Raw genomic sequence first — 18,200 nt, 5'->3', positions numbered from 1 at the left:
AGGGTATCACCAACGTCGTTAGGACTCGCCCTCTTGAACATGTACAGAATTTTATGCCGATCCATCCAAAAGTTGTTGACCAATGTTGTCGTCCAAAGAGCCACACCACTGCCGTGAAATGAAAATTCATTCAGAATTGGTTAGTTTCACTTCACACCTCTACAGGGAGCTGATAGATTCTGAGCACAATCAAGCTGAAAGCAGGTTGCTTTAATTCCGAGCTACAATTTGCATTCATGTGGTTGAATGCATTTAAGGTGGAGCTCTTAACGCCCCAGCATTTGTCAGTTATTTTGATGAACTGCCTGATGAGCCCTTTGGGACAATCTAACACTGCCTGATTCCTGGCCAGTCAACATACCAGAGTGGTCCATCATCTGAGCTGTCAGCTCTGCTGCCTTTGAGCTCTTCTAGCTCATTGAGACAGTAGCAGCAAGGAATGAAATGAATCCATTCACTTGCTTTTGCTGTAAATTTGTTCTTTGTTTGATCCTGGATTGCTAATGTCATGACACTTCCTGCCTTTCTTTGCCTTGACAAGCCACAATCACAGCCCCCAGACAGAGGGTACAACAATAAATACTATGTTTTGGGCCTTTATTTGTGTAGATTTTGTCTCCTTTTAAAGGTGGAGCTGATGAAGCACTTAAGAATATATTTGTCCCTGCCAAGTTAAGAGGAGTGTCCCAATCCTGAGCTTTCTCCTCTTCCTCCTCATCATCCTCGTCATTTTGACGACTACAACTTCCTCCTAGGCAGATTCTTTGTGCAGTAAATAAAGTAGACAGATCCTCTCACTGCAGGGTCACATGCAAATCTTGACACAGAAAAAACATTTTACATTCAGTATTAATCTACTATTATATAATATATATAAGATAAAAATATAATGAAGTAAAGTAAGATTTACTGAGACTCATTTAGAGTGAGTATGGAAGACATCAGGAACCTACTGAAGATAAACCAGGTGAATCCCGGTGGAAGCTTGCCTTGTCTAACTCCAACTTTGAGAATCCATAGTCTAGATTATGAGTCTCCATCATCTTCTTGTCTCTATTAAATTCTAGTTGTTGACACACATTGTACTCAAATGTAATGTGTTTCTACAAACTTTGCCAGTACATACATGATAGACCAAACTGCAGTCACGTTGTTTATGGTCCCATCCTCCACAGCTGATCGGCTATAATAGAAAGATGTGTATACAGTAGTTGAACTCTCCAAGGCCTCTCTGAAAAGGCCTCCAGCTCTGCTTTGCACTGGTGGCCATAAACAGTAATGAGGATGACAGGAAATTGCTTCCTGAGTGAAACAATGAAGGACAATGCAAATGCAGCATTTATGTGAAACACCTCTGTGTATACGTGTGCTGTTCTTCACGCTCCCTCAGGTCTCACATGTACGTATCGTGTCCTATCCATTAGCCATTAAGGCCTACTTCCTGTGTATTATATCTTTGCTGAAGTTGGATTGTTGGATTTGTGTAACTTTGCCTCAAGCGACTGTATTGGCTCAGAATAATGAGCAGAGTTGTCCTGGAAACTGAGATAATCTGTTTTTCCTACAGGAAAGAGAGGAAACACAGTTTACATTCAAATAGCTTTGTTTCAAGTTTATTGCATCTTTAATGGGCGCTAGTTGACGGCAACAAGGCAAAGCTTTGGGACTATTTTACAATGAGATAACACTCCGCTTTGTAATAAAACAGAATTCTGGGCCAGTGCTTTACCCAGAAGACACAGAGGAGACAAATGCCCCACATTCAATGGCTTTATTAAAGGTTCTTGTTATAATTATCTGCATTGTTTTGCATCTTTAACAAGCCGCAGTTGACACTGTACAGTAGGGCTTTGTTCTGAATGTTGTGTCTTCTTGTCTTTTCTTTCATCAGAAATCATTAAAGCCAGTTGACATCCTGCTTTCAAAACACAATGTCACAAAAATGGATATGTTGTATTGAATCACAGCTCTGCAACCTGCAGCTCAAATGGTGTCCCCAGAATAGTCGTGTACTGTAGCCCTCAGGAATTGCCCTTTGATTGAGGTCTATTAATGAGCTGAACTTCAGCTATAATAGGGTTTTACAGTGTAATTGATCTTTAAGGACAAGGCCTTTTGAAAGTTTTAATTTTCTCCGAGATTAAATCATTGGGATGTAAATGTCATGTGAGGTACCCTTTAGCTCCACGCTCAAAGCTATTTGTTTTCATTAGCAACGCTTTGAAAAGTTGCCCTTTTTCTTGATTTACTGTCACATGCTATTGCTTGGTTAGCTTTTTTTAGTGTTAGACCATCCTCTCTTAGACTAAAACAGAACTGGACTAGGCCAATGTGAGTGCATGAATTAAATGTACAGTATATATGTTGAAATATTATAAGTTAGACTTGTAATATGTGGGTTAAGTGCTCATTTTCTTTCTATGAACTAAACTGACTGAATTCTATTGGTAAATGTTAGCTTTAGTAAATGCATATAGAAAAGTTACATCTTACTGTTAGAAAAATTGAATACTTGAAGTCATCAGAGCTTAAAGGTCATATTGATAGCATTTTAATGTAGACAAAATATTACATCTACAGAGCTTGAAGAAAAGTGCAGAATAAAAGTATCTATTTTCCTTAAAAACATTATGATGATTGTGAATAAATAATGTTACAGTGCTTGTAGGGTTCAAAATGATTGTTTTGTTTATCACTGTGTAAGAAGTCTGATTGTTGCTTGCCACTTCAGCCAATAATATAACACCGCAAAGAGTTTGTGGGGAAAAAACATAATAAAGGCTTTACATTATTTCTACAGTATGCACCCAGCATACTGTACTGCCCTTACTTTAGTTAGCTAGCGTTAGTGATGTTAACTTTAAGTGACGTTAGCGCTAACTTGCTAGCGTTAGCAACGTTAGCTACAACATACAAACGGGTGTTGTGACGTGAATGTAATGGAAGGGGGAGATGGATTGCCACACTTAGTGGCTGAATGTTAACACCTTTTAAAACCTACATTTCAACCCCCTTTTTGGACCTCAAATGATTTATGATGGAACGTTACCGATCAAAATGTACTACTGTATAGCTGATGGCTACAGGACTAATCATACATTAGCCTGCATCTTTAATATAGCAACTTTGGATGGAGTGTGAGAATTGTAAGGATCATAAAGGAGTGAGTTTATAAGCTTTGTTTTCCTCACTGCAGTGATTTAACATGATGAACATGATTTAACATGATGATGTATGGCCGTAACTTTCCTCCTACAATCCACGCATAGAGTGACAGCAGAACACTTAACACACTGTCTGTACTTGTGTACCACTCCAGTGGCTTACACTCCAGACTCCCCCGTCCCCCTCAGGTCTGTTTCTTAATCTCTAATGATGATTAATGTGGGCTGTGTTCGTATTGGCAGCACCGTGTTATTGGCATACTGACAGGGTTGTTAAGATGGATAACTATGCAAGAGTGGGTATATATGTGTGAGTGTGCGAGCACCGGCAGCGGAGCTCCCCCCAACCCCTCCTTTTGCAACCTAGCCGTGAAATCAATTGATTTGTGTCTCTGGTCAATGAAGAAAATGGATTTGTGGAGAAATCTGAAAACAACACCTAAATTAAACTTAGTCTCTGGTTTTCTTTGTTTGTTGAATCTGTCTTAAGTAGGCAGAGAACACTAGAAACCCTCGAAAAATTGAATACTTGAAGTCATCAGAGCTTAAAGGTCATATTGATAGCATTTTAATGTAGACAAAATATTACATCTACAGAGCTTGAAGAAAAGTGCAGAATAAAAGTATCTATTTTCCTTAAAAACATTATGATGATTGTGAATAAATAATGTTACAGTGCTTGTAGGGTTCAAAATGATTGTTTTGTTTATCACTGTGTAAGAAGTCTGATTGTTGCTTGCCACTTCAGCCAATAATATAACACCGCAAAGAGTTTGTGGGGAAAAAACATAATAAAGGCTTTACATTATTTCTACAGTATGCACCCAGCATACTGTACTGCCCTTACTTTAGTTAGCTAGCGTTAGTGATGTTAACTTTAAGTGACGTTAGCGCTAACTTGCTAGCGTTAGCAACGTTAGCTACAACATACAAACGGGTGTTGTGACGTGAATGTAATGGAAGGGGGAGATGGATTGCCACACTTAGTGGCTGAATGTTAACACCTTTTAAAACCTACATTTCAACCCCCTTTTTGGACCTCAAATGATTTATGATGGAACGTTACCGATCAAAATGTACTATTGTATAGCTGATGGCTACAGGACTAATCATACATTAGCCTGCATCTTTAATATAGCAACTTTGGATGGAGTGTGAGAATTGTAAGGATCATAAAGGAGTGAGTTTATAAGCTTTGTTTTCCTCACTGCAGTGATTTAACATGATGAACATGATTTAACATGATGATGTATGGCCGTAACTTTCCTCCTACAATCCACGCATAGAGTGACAGCAGAACACTTAACACACTGTCTGTACTTGTGTACCACTCCAGTGGCTTACACTCCAGACTCCCCCGTCCCCCTCAGGTCTGTTTCTTAATCTCTAATGATGATTAATGTGGGCTGTGTTCGTATTGGCAGCACCGTGTTATTGGCATACTGACAGGGTTGTTAAGATGGATAACTATGCAAGAGTGGGTATATATGTGTGAGTGTGCGAGCACCGGCAGCGGAGCTCCCCCCAACCCCTCCTTTTGCAACCTAGCCGTGAAATCAATTGATTTGTGTCTCTGGTCAATGAAGAAAATGGATTTGTGGAGAAATCTGAAAACAACACCTAAATTAAACTTAGTCTCTGGTTTTCTTTGTTTGTTGAATCTGTCTTAAGTAGGCAGAGAACACTAGAAACCCTCTAACAAACACTAAATTGTGATTTATTCACCTCATTATGCATAAAAGTGTTGTTTCTTTTGGAGTGTGTTTACCTTTTGTGTGTGTGTGTGTTTGTGTGTGCAGGAGATGGTTCGTCGGGGGGAGATCCTAGATGACAGCATGGAGGATGAGTTCTACCTTCGCCGCCTGGACGCCGGACTATTCGTCCTTCAGTTGATCTGCTACATTATGGTGGAGATCAGCAACTCGGGGATATCACAGGTACACACACACAAACACACACACACTCACTCTGGCTTGCCAAATGAGTTTTCTCTCTGATTAATTATTGCCGAGACATCTGATCAGACAAGCTTTAAAAGCAAACAGGAATCAGATGTTTTTTTATGAGCACTGCAGTGGCTCATTTACTTTGACTCTTGCAGTTCTAATTCTGATGTTTCAGGCACCACAACACTTTGGACCTGCTGTTTAAAAAGCTGCAGTATATCCTTTATACTGTATATAACTTTATTACGGCTGCAATTAACTATTGGTGTCATTGTCGATTATTTCTAGAACACTAATGAAGGTGAAGTTGTTGCTGCAGAAAGATGAACACAATGTAATTTTTGTCTGTTTGATAAATACAATTTTGACCAAATAGGGATATATATATACTGATTTCTAAGTCGAAAAGAATTTCAAATTGAGTACGACTGTAGTAAGTTACTGACCCATTTTTTCTCTGCTTATAGCTGCAGCAGAGGGTCCATCAAATTCTCAATCTCAGAGGAGGATCTGTTAAAGTAGTGCGCCACATCATGAGAGGTACGTAACTTCATTTACTTTAATATCATCCGAGGTTGGGCGATGTGTACTGAATTGGCCTATGACAATGTTTACAGTGGAATATCATTAGCCTAAGCTGGCAGATCAACTCACATCTCTGGGCAAACGTCCAACCTATGTTCCCATGCCGGGTTTAAAAGTGTCTGCACCACATCTTTGTACGTTAGTTGTGTTAAGCCTCTGAAGCTTAAAACAAAGTTAACCAGCTAGCTATTGAGGAAGCCAGCAACAACGACAGGAATCTGCAGGAAAAAAAATCATCGCTGTCGCTGATGTAACCAAGCTTCTGGGGTTCGCCTAACTGAGAAGGTTTAACAAGAAAGTTAAAAACATGACATGGCGATGTAGTTCATTGACCAGCAACAGCAATTCTGAGGCCTCACAGTCTTTTTGTGCTCTTCAGCAAGTTGCTCTGTGCATATTTCAAACCCTGAATGTTTCTTTTTCACTAGACACTCTTCTCACTAAGAGATAAAGTAGTTCCAATCTGTTCTATGTTGCTGTTCTTTCTCTGCAGTAATTTGTTGTTGCAAACTGTTGCACCACTTCTTGCAGATGTTTCACAGCAAGGGATTATGCCTCCCCACACATACTGCTGGAAGCTTTTAATGTGAAACATATGGAGGAATTGTCAACAAAATAACGTAACGACTTGCTAAAATGTGATAAAACTATCTTGTCTCAAATGAAGGCTTCTTCATTGAGGACACATGACATAATTTAATAAAATGACCTGATAAGAACTTGACATTACATGAATACATGAATGAATGGACTGTGCAGGTAAGGTAAGTTTGACCCTTTTAACATACCTGAGTGGTAGCGTCTGAGTAAAAATATGCATCCCTATCAGATCTACAGGTTGACTTGGCCCAGGCCTAAAAAAATCCTTCTCATCTGTGTGACATATGATAGAAAAGAAGAAAAATTAAAAATGTTGTGTATTTTGGCAGGGCAAAAATACACATAATACCTACAGAGGCTGCTCCTTCATGTAAAACAATTCATATTTCTTTCAGCATTTTATTGGCACTTTTTCGAAATCCTGTTTCCGACTGTGTTTCCGGCTCTGGCAAGGAAGCAACATTTCATGGGGAAATGTTGGTATAATCACTGCACTTTCTTTGGCTGTGGTTGTTGTTTGATAGCAAGCCCTTACTATTCGCCTGCCAAAGTGCTTGTGTTTGGATGAAATAAAATGCTTTGAAAAATGTCATTCTTCCTTATTCTTGTGGACAAAGGAAAAGTGTCTTTGAAACTTAGGTGTCAGAATACAACAACTTTTTTTTTTGAGCCAGTTTTTTGTGCATGTTTCTGTCCAGTACATAACTTCTTTGCATATTTGTGCATTGACTCAGCTTTAATTGGCCATTACTGGTCACACAGTCTCCTACCGGTGGCTATTAGGAGCCGTACTGGAGCAGAGGAACAGAGGAGGAGAGGGGTTATAATATGACAGTCTTGAAGGTCATTAGTTATAAAAATGCAGGTGGAGCACTAATTTAATTTAAAGTTATGGCAGCAGTAAATAAAACAAGTAAAATCCAGCATCTGAAACACCCTGGTACAAGTTTTTATTGTTTTCTTATTCACATTATTTTTGTACAGATGGTAAAACAATATGCAGAAATGAATCCTGGCATGCAAGTACGCATTGTAATTTCTTTAATCATATTATCATTGTGAGAGGAGCAGAGACCATCTGTCTGTCATTCATTGTTATTCCCCCCCCCCCATCCCAAAGATTTCCTGTCCTGTTGTATTTGTTTTCTGTTTGGTTTTCAAAGACCTGGCAGGTGTGTTATTTTCTTCCCGGTGTGACATCCATCCTTCCTGTATCATTGTCAGGTAAAGCCCGTGGACGAGCCTGCGTTCACACACCCTCTGGCTCTCAGTGGCATGTAGCACTGTAGATAGAGCCATCCGTCACGCATGGCGGTGCCAGCAAGCGTGGCAATCCTCCAGTCCTCTGACTGTGTGTGTGTGTGTGTGTGTGTGTGTGTGTGTGTGTGTGTGTGTGTGTGTGTGTGTGTGTGTGCATGCATGTGTGTCTGTTTGGGAATGTGTTCCCCTCATTTGTATATTTGCATACACATCCCCCTTGCTTGTTCAGGTAGTTTTTACAGGACGTGTTTGCTTACTAACATGATTTGTTTTTGTTTGTGTGTACATATAATGTTTGCCTTCAGCCTGTTTACATATGTATGTGTGCATATGTGCCCTTGCTTGCTTTCATGTGCATATGTTTTACATTTTAAGATATCTGAGAGAAAGTCTATGCAGGTGTTTACATGTTCAGTGGGCAGATTGTATTCATGTGTGTCCTTGCATGTGTATATTTAAATGCAGCACTTTATACATACTAATTTGTGTGTCGTATGTACTTGTCCTTGTATGATCTTGATGTGTTTATGTATGTGTGATTTACACAGGCTATGTGTGTGTCCATATGCACTGCTGATCTCCATTACATTGCTGCTTCATGTCTGTGTGTGTGGCTCGTGCTGTGTGTCACCCTTCCCATTAGGCCGCACTCTGGAGCCCCTTCCCATTTCAAGTGCCCCACCTGCCCAATGTGAAACTGCTGAAAAAGGTTAAGCACATGCAGAGTAGGTCACCGGCTCTGCTGTCTTGACCTTAATGGTTTCAGTTGGCTGAATGAGAAGCAGCTCTGCAGGCAGGAAGGCTTAGCATGCTGGAAGGAAGAACATTGATTTCACTAATGTGAAAACCTGCTGTGAGGTTTTCCACTTCAGAAACTTTAGGTAGGTTATGTCACAGGCAGTTAGACTTAGCATAATCAGACTCTGACTATAAATGAAAACACTGTATCTAGCCTTTAGATAATGGTAATGGAGCTCTGAGAACTACTGTATATGACAGGAATATGAAAAGAGGGCATTCAGTGGGACATGTGCTGTAGATAGCCTCGATAGCTATGTGGTCGTGGCACTCTGTGTTAAATACTGTACATCCATCAGGTTTTTTTAACATAAAAAGGTGAGAAAAGAATTAGCTAGGTAGTGCACAATTTCCTGACTGTGTGTTCAGTGGCTGTCTGGTGATAATGAGTTGTCTGTGTGTTATTTTCACAGTTGATATGTTAAACAACCAGCCAGCCATAGAGTTGCTAGAGCGATTTATGAGTTATAGTTTCCCCAGTAAACACACCGACCTCTTCAGTGATTGCAGCTGCAGTGTCTCTGGGCTAATTAGGCAGAACAGACATGCTAGACCAGCTGCAACCCATCATACAGACAGTAGGCTTCTCCGCTTGGCCTAGCCCAGAGACACTCCCTCAGTGAAGAGCAGCCTCTGAGGATAAGTGACCCAAAGAGGAGCTGTCGGAACAGAATCAGAGTCGAATGGGGGGGGTCTTGCAAGAAAACTAGTGGGATCCATAATTAAATGGGCAACACCACCACAACAGGTGGATGGATCTGCTCTAGTGACAAGCTAGTCCGTCCCTCCAGGATTTCACTGACTTTTTAGATGATTTTTGCAATGAAGTTGCAGGAGCAAGTGAAAATTGCAAAAAATTGTTGTGATTTTTCTTTTTGTATTGCTTTAATTCACTAAAGGGTACATAGCCCTAGTCAGTGCACACACACACAGTTTGTCAAGCAAACAGGCAAACTTGCTTCTATCACTCTAGCTCTGACTTATATTTCACAAAAGGTTTTTACTTAACATGCACATTTAGTATTAGTACTTACTCACCTCTATTCTTTCAGCATTTGCAGTAGCTTTGGATGAAACGGCCTCTGTCACGGTGATTTGTCTTGCCTGTTGTCCACGTGTTTCAGCATTTCTGCAGCTGTGTTTTGCAGTGCAAGTGTATCAAGCGACGACTTTCTTTTGTGTTCCACCACAATGTTGCACACCATGCAAAACAGTTTACCTCCTCTTTCATGCAGAACATCAGGTAATTGTTTTGCACAGTCTTTAGCAGTGAGACATTTGCCAACCACATATCTGCATTTTCAAATCCGGAAACAAGGAAGCAAGTTTGTTGAAGTCAGTGCATGACATGAGCTAAGAGAACTGCTACGATTGGTGAAAATAGCAGGACTACAGTGATTGGTCAAATTTGCGGGAAAGCTGCGGTGATTGGACAAAATTGCAAGATTGCAAAGAATTCACGGCGATTGGTGGAATTTTGGTGAATTGGTGCAATCGCAACATCACGAAATCCTGGAGGGACTGGCTAGCTCTCGCCTTTGCTTTAGAGTCATGTTACCCTCAACAGAATTAGTTTATACTGCGTGTTTGTTTGACCTCGACAGAAGGCAAAAGTATTTATAGATGCTTCACATGGCCACACTCGAAGGAGTGGAAAGCCAGCCGTCGTAGAGAGAGGGGAGACACGATGCCATTTAAAAACAGGGATAATGGTGCGTATTTTCAGACAGACCCTTTTGGAGGACATTCATGAAACAACCAGAGAGAGAAGTTCAAATACTGCCTCCTTTCTCACCTTCACACAGCTGGCCAAAACAGCGCATGAAGTGGGTGTGAACGTTGGATTATTGGTTTCGGAAAGTTACAGAAATTGCTGAACAAAATGCAGTTATAGTATATCCGAGTTGTTTGCTGCATGGGCTGTACTTGTTAATGCTGATGTCCTTGAATAGCCTTGGAAACAGTTATTTTCACAGAACAGCTGCAGATGGCTGACTGGATGTGGCCATCCAAATGGCTGGTGATGTATCTCAAGGTGTCCTTTTGATCTTTTCATGGTCATATATTAGAGATGTTTCTCCACTATGCATTATTTCAGACCTTGCACCTCTGTAGCTGCATGCTTGAGATGGATAATACAGTGTAACAAAATATGAAAAAAACTTCGACCTCCGCTGCATTTGGAAACATTATGGTGGTTAGAATAACACACTGTGCCAGCTGTCCTTATGATCGGACCACTTTCAAACTGGTATAAGAGTGTTTTGAATGAGTGGTGGTGTCCCAGCTGCAGCTGTAATCACACTATAAGTCCTACAGTGTGTCCCTATCCTTGGCTGCTGCTGCAGAGACTGCTCCTGGAAATGATTCTCCTTGTACTTGTGGCAGATCAGTCCCAGTCACTGACCTGAGTAATGGCAATGCTCAGTACTGTATTGTCCTCTGCCGCGTTGCCGTGGTGACAGAAGGAGAGAGTACCAGCATGCCAAAGAAAAGGTTCTGCAGAGAGTTGAAGAGTCACCGAATCTCTGACCTTTCTGTCTGTGTGGCTGACTGCACCGCCGTTTATAGACGTGGAGAGACACACACAGGCACAATGACAGGCTGGCAATGAAAGGTTTTCATGTTTTTGTTGAGTCACGCTCTCCATGTTCCCTTACCTGCTTTTATCAGTCAACCTTAAAATTCTGCCATTTTTTTAGTTTAGTAACATCCCACTCCTCTGTGTATGAATTCAGATCTCTGGTGCTGCATTCAAAGCCACTGTGGAAGCTGCATATCTGTAAACCTCCACCACCATAGCTCCAGACAGTGGTCCAGCCTCACACTTTCATAACTTAACTCCAACTTTGTTCGCCCAACTGTCCTCAGAATACCCAATGATGAAGTGACCTCTGTACTCCAGAGTTGGACGACTGTCACACTGTCTTCTGAAGTGAAACTTATAACTCAACAAACTGCTCACGTACTGTTCTGGTCTGCCTCCTTTCTGACTGCTGATATCTCATGTTGCTCTTGACTTAAATGCATACCTGCTCGATTTTTTTTTTTGCTCCTTTGTCATGCAGTGGTGAATGGAGTCAAAATTGATCAGATATGAATCACAATCCATATCATTGTCTATTTCTCTCCTAAAATGTTTTCTGGAATATGTTTTAGTGTACTGTCTAGCTGTAATATGATATTGTTTACCAGCCAGCTGCCTTGCTGTTTCCTATCTCAAAACAGACAACAAGCGAGCCCAGGCACCGTCCAACTGCCAGTACGTTACCCATCAGTGGGAGTGTCTATTGGTCCAGGGTGGTGCAGTGCATTACGGTTGTTATAGGTTTTCTAGCTTTTGAGCAATTTCAAAAGTATTTGTGTCTTTCTACTGTATAGAAAGCACAGTTTTATGAATGGACCACCTCTCCAGCTGTGAAATACTTCTTTAAAGTGACTACGAGGAACTTTTAAGTGTCTATGAAACATCTCGTGATTCCTCTGATGATTATAAATGACCTGTAACAGCAAACGAGACCATCAGCAAAAAGACAGCTATGTTTATATAGTTATGATTAATGCCTGTGCTGTCCTGTACATATAAATACGTCACCTCATCGCGATCCATCCTGCGGTCTCTCTGTCACTTGCTTCCAAAAACAAATGCATGCACCACCGGCACGCACTAACAAAGATCTTTACAACAGAAGTCGTAATGTCGTACTGCTTTTGTCAAAAGGGGCCACTAGAATCAACAAAAACTGAAAGTTCCTCATAGTTGCTTTAGGTGCAGCTTAGAGGTAATTTGTCTAGTATCTAGTATTTTTGTTAAGCCACCTTATACATGTTATCCACTAAATTTCAGAGAGCGAAAAATATTGTACTTTTAATTCCACTACATTTATTTGAATGTATAAACTGACAAGCTAATTAAATCCACTATATTTGGTTGTGGCTCTTTGATGTTTCAGATGTCCAATTTGTTTGCATTTCCACTGAATAGTGATTTCTACAATTTATCACAAAAAAAATTAGAGGAACTTGGTAAAAACAGAACAGTAAAAACACCTTTGAGTCCGTAGACCAATGTCGGGGCTGTTGTTGTGCATTGTGGGCCGAGTTTTTGCAGTGTGTCCCACACGGTTGGTACTAGACAGCCCTTGTCTGGTGGCTTTTTCTGATCATTATCACGTTATACAAATGATGGCCAAAACTGTAAAAGTCCCTAGTTGTACTAAGAATTATCTATGTTAAAGTATGTTTGTGCGTTCCCCAACAATATCTCTGAGGTCCCTCCTCTATCCCATTATGTCTGTCACTATCCTTTATGTACTATCTAATAACACAAAACATCCTTCTCCTCCTCAAAAAAACAAATCTCCTTGGTGTCTTTGACAGCCATGTTTCGTCCTACTAAACCCTGTGGGCTCTTGTCAGGAAAGCCCCCGTCATTCTCTTCTTTCTGCAGAGAAAAGTAGTCTTTTTCATCTTTCTGTCTCAACATCCCTGGGTTTAATGTGTAATCCCTGCCTCAGAGGCTGGCTGAGAGACAAAGCGAATGCCTGGAGTCCACCGGGGCTGCGGCAGCTGCAACTTTCTTTCTGCACATTAGACTCACAAATCGACCGTCTGACGGTCTCAAAGGCCTTGTGTGGGAGGCTGACGCGAGAAATGAAGAAAACAGTCAAACGCTCAGGAGCACACAATGAAGTACGAGCTCTGCGCAGAACACCTGGATTGGTTATTGTTCACCGCCTGAGGACACAGGGTGGATTTTAGTACAGACGCTGTCAGGGGATCTCTCAAGATATATAAGCATGTTTTCAAAGAAAGATCTTGTAATTTGACCTTCTGTTACAAAGTGATGGACAGACTAAAGACTGTCTAGCATAGAGTGAAAGGCTATTAAAAAATGGCAGCTTTTTAATGCACCGTGTCTCAGCTTTGTCCTTAGAAACACAAAGAGTAGCTTAATTTCGCTGTTATTCATAAGTAAGTACAATTAGAAATGCTGAAAAGGTTCTTTTTTTCCTGAAGTTTCTACATCTCTTGACTTCTTCTAAGTATTCACTATTTTAAATGGGGGAAGGAGAGATCCTTGCTTACAATTCTCACTGAGGGTGACAAACAGAATAAAAAGGGAAACTGCATTCAGGTTCACTGTACGGCAGTTAGTTTGTGGTAATCTAGTACTACATTTTATTGTTAATATTAGGGGTGTAACCAACTGCAAATATTCGGACATGCACAGATAATGTGCTCTGAACAAATACCAACCTCCCAATTGACACAATTTACTGCAAATTTAACATGGCTTCTTCTCAGAGTCTTTATTCGGCCAAATCTAAATACATACTTGCTACACACTTAACAGTGGTGTCAGGATCTCAAATGTCCTTCAGATATACGCGTCCATTACTAAATTAAAAATCATACAAAAAATTGATAACATCTGAAGTTCCACAGGTGTTATTTTTGCCTCATGATCCAATTTCCAAGCCCAAAGCCTTCTCCCATCCCATGCAGCCACCTAAAAATTAACAAACCAAAAAACTCTGTTTTTGGTCAGTAGCTTTTTCTTTTCTCATCATTGACTTCTTAGACCAATTTCACATTTATCTGGGCCTCTTCCAATTATATATATATAAATATATATATAAATATACAGTACAGACCAAAAGTTTGGACACACCTTCTCATTCAAAGAGTTTTCTTTATTTTCATGACTATGAAAATTGTAGATTCACACTGAAGGCATCAAAAATATGAATTAACAAATGTGGAATTGTATACTTAACAAAAAAGTGTGAAACAACTGAAAATATGTCTTATATTCTAGGTTCTTCAAAGTAGCCACCTTTTGCTTTGATTACTGCTTCGCACACTCTTGGCATTCTCTTGATGAGCTTCAAGAGGTAGTCACCTGAAATGGTCTTCCAACAGTCTTGAAGGAGTTCCCAGAGATGCTTAGCACTTGTTGGCCCTTTTGCCTTCACTCTGCGGTCCAGCTCACCCCAAACCATCTCGATTGGGTTCAGGTCCGGTGACTGTGGAGGCCAGGTCATCTGGCGCAGCACCCCATCACTCTCCTTCTTGGTCAAATAGCCCTTACACAGCCTGGAGGTGTGTTTGGGGTCATTGTCCTGTTGAAAAATAAATGATGGTCCAACTAAACGCAAACCGGATGGAATAGCATGCCGCTGCAAGATGCTGTGGTAGCCATGCTGGTTCAGTATGCCTTCAATTTTGAATAAATCCCCAACAGTGTCACCAGCAAAGCACCCCCACACCATCACACCTCCTCCTCCATGCTTCACGGTGGGAACCAGGCATGTAGAGTCCATCCATTCACCTTTTCTGCGTCGCACAAAGACACGGTGGTTGGAACCAAAGATCTCAAATTTGGACTCATCAGACCAAAGCACAGATTTCCACTGGTCTAATGTCCATTCCTTGTGTTCTTTAGCCCAAACAAGTCTCTTCTGCTTGTTGCCTGTCCTTAGCAGTGGTTTCCTAGCAGCTATTCTACCATGAAGGCCTGATTCACACAGTCTCCTCTTAACAGTTGTTCTAGAGATGTGTCTGCTGCTAGAACTCTGTGTGGCATTGACCTGGTCTCTAATCTGAGCTGCTGTTAACCTGCGATTTCTGAGGCTGGTGACTCGGATGAACTTATCCTCCGCAGCAGAGGTGACTCTTGGTCTTCCTTTCCTGGGGCGGTCCTCATGTGAGCCAGTTTCTTTGTAGCGCTTGATGGTTTTTGCGACTGCACTTGGGGACACTTTCAAAGTTTTCCCAATTTTTCGGACAGACTGACCTTCATTTCTTAAAGTAATGATGGCCACTCGTTTTTCTTTACTTAGCTGCTTTTTTCTTGCCATAATACAAATTCTAACAGTCTATTCAGTTGGACTATCAGCTGTGTATCCACCTGACTTCTGCACAACACAACTGATGGTCCCAACCCCATTTATAAGGCAAGAAATCCCACTTATTAAACCTGACAGGGCACACCTGTGAAGTGAAAACCATTTCAGGTGACTACCTCTTGAAGCTCATCAAGAGAATGCAGAGTGTGTGCAAAGCAGTAATCAGAGCAAAAGGTGGCTACTTTGAAGAAACTAGAATATAAGGCGTATTTTCAGTTGTTTTACACTTTTTTGTTAAGTACATATTTCCACGTGTTATATATATATATATATCTTTAGTTTTTAAAGAAAATCATGCAATAGAGTTTATTCTGGATTTATTTTTTGTGACAACATATTCAGGTAGTAGCAATGTGTTAAAAGGGTAGCTGTTTGGTTTCTAGAGCTATGTGCAAAATTTTATGAGACAAATGTGATTTACCTGAAAATTAAATGACAACCATTTGATTTAAAATCAATTGTTTAAGTCCATTTTTAAGCATAACTGTCAAATATTTGCAGGTTCCAGCTTACCAACTGTAGGGATTTGCTGCTTTTCTGAGTTTTATATCTTTATAAACTGAATGCATTTGTATTTTGTCCAGCTGCTGTTCAAAGTCTTCTCTATTTCTACATAATCTTTCTCTCAGGAGTGGTTTAATAACACAAAGGCACTCACCTTTCATATCTCATTTTTGGTGATCAAATAAATATAAGCTCATTCTGCTGTTGAACTAAATTCCTAAACCGTGTATTATTTTCCTATTCAAATGTACCCTTCATTTGGTGCTTTGGGTTGATCTGTGTATTTCTGGCTCCATGGGATGTTCTCTGTAACCTCAGAGGTCAAACGGGCTGTGCTGTCAAGTCAACTAATCCTCCGACTTCTCTTTGTCTTTTTCAGAGTATGCCGAGAGCATCGGAGATGGGAAGAGTGATGAGTTCAAAGAGGCTGAGCGCAAGAGGATCATGGACCTTGTAGACAACTTTTAATCTCACTTTTCTCTCTCTCTCTCACACACACAGTCATACACAAACAATATGTTCTGACACATCAGGATATTGAAACCCCACTGTGATTTGGGACTGATGGTGACTGTGACCTTAGCCCCTGTTTTTTCTGTAACTAAAGTCACTGGGTGTGTTTACATGCACAATAATATGATTATTACCAGTCTGCTAAAAGCAATCCGTTTCTTACTAAATAATTTTATGGTTCTTCAATAATCTGGTTTACCTTGCCACTTAGACATTTGACATCCAGTGGGGGAACAAAATAACCTTAAATTGACAGAAATACTGTGCATGTAAACCTGCTCACTGTAGAGACAGTGGGAGTTGAGTTTGGAGACCATAAGCATTGTAGCTCGACTGAAACACAGTGAATATGAGATGAACTTGGGGCTACTGTTTATTTTCTATACTGTGGTGTTGAACACTGCAGGGTAATTATGGACAGACTTAGCACAGATCCGTGAACTTAATACCTCTCCCTCGGCTGTCCCACTTCTACCTGGTTTGTTTGTTTTGGATTTGAGTGTAAAATATTTTCGAATAAAACATTTGGTAATAAAATCCTGATTGCATGTTTGGTCTGTTTGATTCATGTCACGGTTTAGTGAGTGAGATTGGCACAGCTTGTTGATAACCGTCTCTGCCTACGCTTGGTTACTGTTGCACACAGGCACAGATGGAGACAATAAACCTATATCTGCAGCTTCCTTTTCTCAGAGTGAGAGAGAGTCCTCACAGAGAGGCAGACCTGCTTCTTCTTCTTTACGTGTCTGAACCCACCCACTGCTGGATCTCAGCAGCCTCCTGGAGCTCTCAGCCCACTGCTGTTTTTCTTTGTGACGCTGTTCACACACATCAGTGTGGAGGTGTATTATGGTAGAGGCTGTATACACAAACCCTCTCTATTATTCTCCCTGTCCTGTGCACCACACTTCACTTTATCTGTGCTATCTTTATGTTTAGCAGCAACAACAAAATATATCCCGATTACTAGTACATTTCGAGTGTGTGAGTGAGGGGGCAGATCAGAGGAAATGAAAGAGGGTGTTTTGCAGAAACTTGTAGTGAAAAGCTTAATCATTATTTTTAGTTTGATCCTACTGTATGCTGTAAAAATAACTTTAGATTCATAGTTGTAAATTAAGAAAAAAAACATTTTTCTAAACATATATATGAGATTTGTTGTTTTCATCAGAACAGCAGGCTTCAACAAGACTGGACCCCTGCTGTCATCAATATGATGCCACTGATGCTTGACTGTCCGACCCAGAATGAAAGAGAAAGGGCTGTTTGTTAAAGCGGCAGTTTGTAATATTTTTTAATTTTAGTTACACATTATCAACAGAGTGTGAAGAAACAACTGTGTTACAGTTATGCCCAAGATGTCTACTGTATGTAATGTATTGCAGAGATGTCTACTGAAGTTAGAATGCTAACCAGCTAGCCCCAGCCTGTATGCCAGAAATGTGACCATACACTTTCTGAAGTAACAATAAAACACACTTCATTCAAACTGGACATAAACAAAATAAGAATAACAGAAATACTCTTAGTTTGTCTTACCACAATCACCTCTGGTAAGGTCAAAATGAATCCTCAACTCACCAAGTAAGATGTGACATTACTCCAGCTCTGTGTGTTGTTTTGTCCACTGCTCAGGCCTGACCCTCTCTCTCACTCCTCTTTCACTGCACCGCTCTCCTTTCCCCCCCTGCCATATACTCTCCTCCCCAGAGTCATTGTCCTGGTCAGAGTGGCTGTAAATCACCTCCATACTGTATCCCCTGTCTTCAAACTGGCATCTGTCGGCCATAATCTAGTGTCTAGCCAATAGCCATGTTCACTGGGAGGCTGGTTGACTGAGTCCCTTTATTGCGGTGCAATATGGGCAGACTCCCTAAGCTAATAGGGCCACTTAGCTCCACGATTACCTGAGCTACTTG

General features: G+C 40.7%; 1 protein-coding gene across 1 annotated transcript in view; it reads left to right on the top strand.

Annotated features, from left to right (window-relative positions):
* The window catches only part of ctnnbl1 (catenin, beta like 1), a 67,223-nt gene extending 50,394 nt beyond the window's left edge, over positions 1 to 16,829 (top strand). The window contains exons 14-16 of the mRNA XM_084365601.1: positions 4,964 to 5,101; positions 5,578 to 5,650; positions 16,148 to 16,829. Coding sequence (XP_084221727.1) covers positions 4,964 to 5,101; positions 5,578 to 5,650; positions 16,148 to 16,236 — 300 coding nt within the window. The 3' untranslated portion in view covers positions 16,237 to 16,829. The remainder of the gene's footprint in view (positions 1 to 4,963; positions 5,102 to 5,577; positions 5,651 to 16,147) is intronic.
* The last annotated feature ends 1,371 nt before the right edge of the window (positions 16,830 to 18,200 follow it).

This window comes from Pagrus pagrus, assembly GCF_965226575.1.
Source record: "Pagrus pagrus genome assembly, chromosome: 11".
In the NCBI taxonomy this organism is placed as follows: domain Eukaryota; kingdom Metazoa; phylum Chordata; class Actinopteri; order Spariformes; family Sparidae; genus Pagrus; species Pagrus pagrus.
Note: the sequence above shows the minus strand (reverse complement) of the source record. Positions and strands in the feature narration are given on the sequence as shown.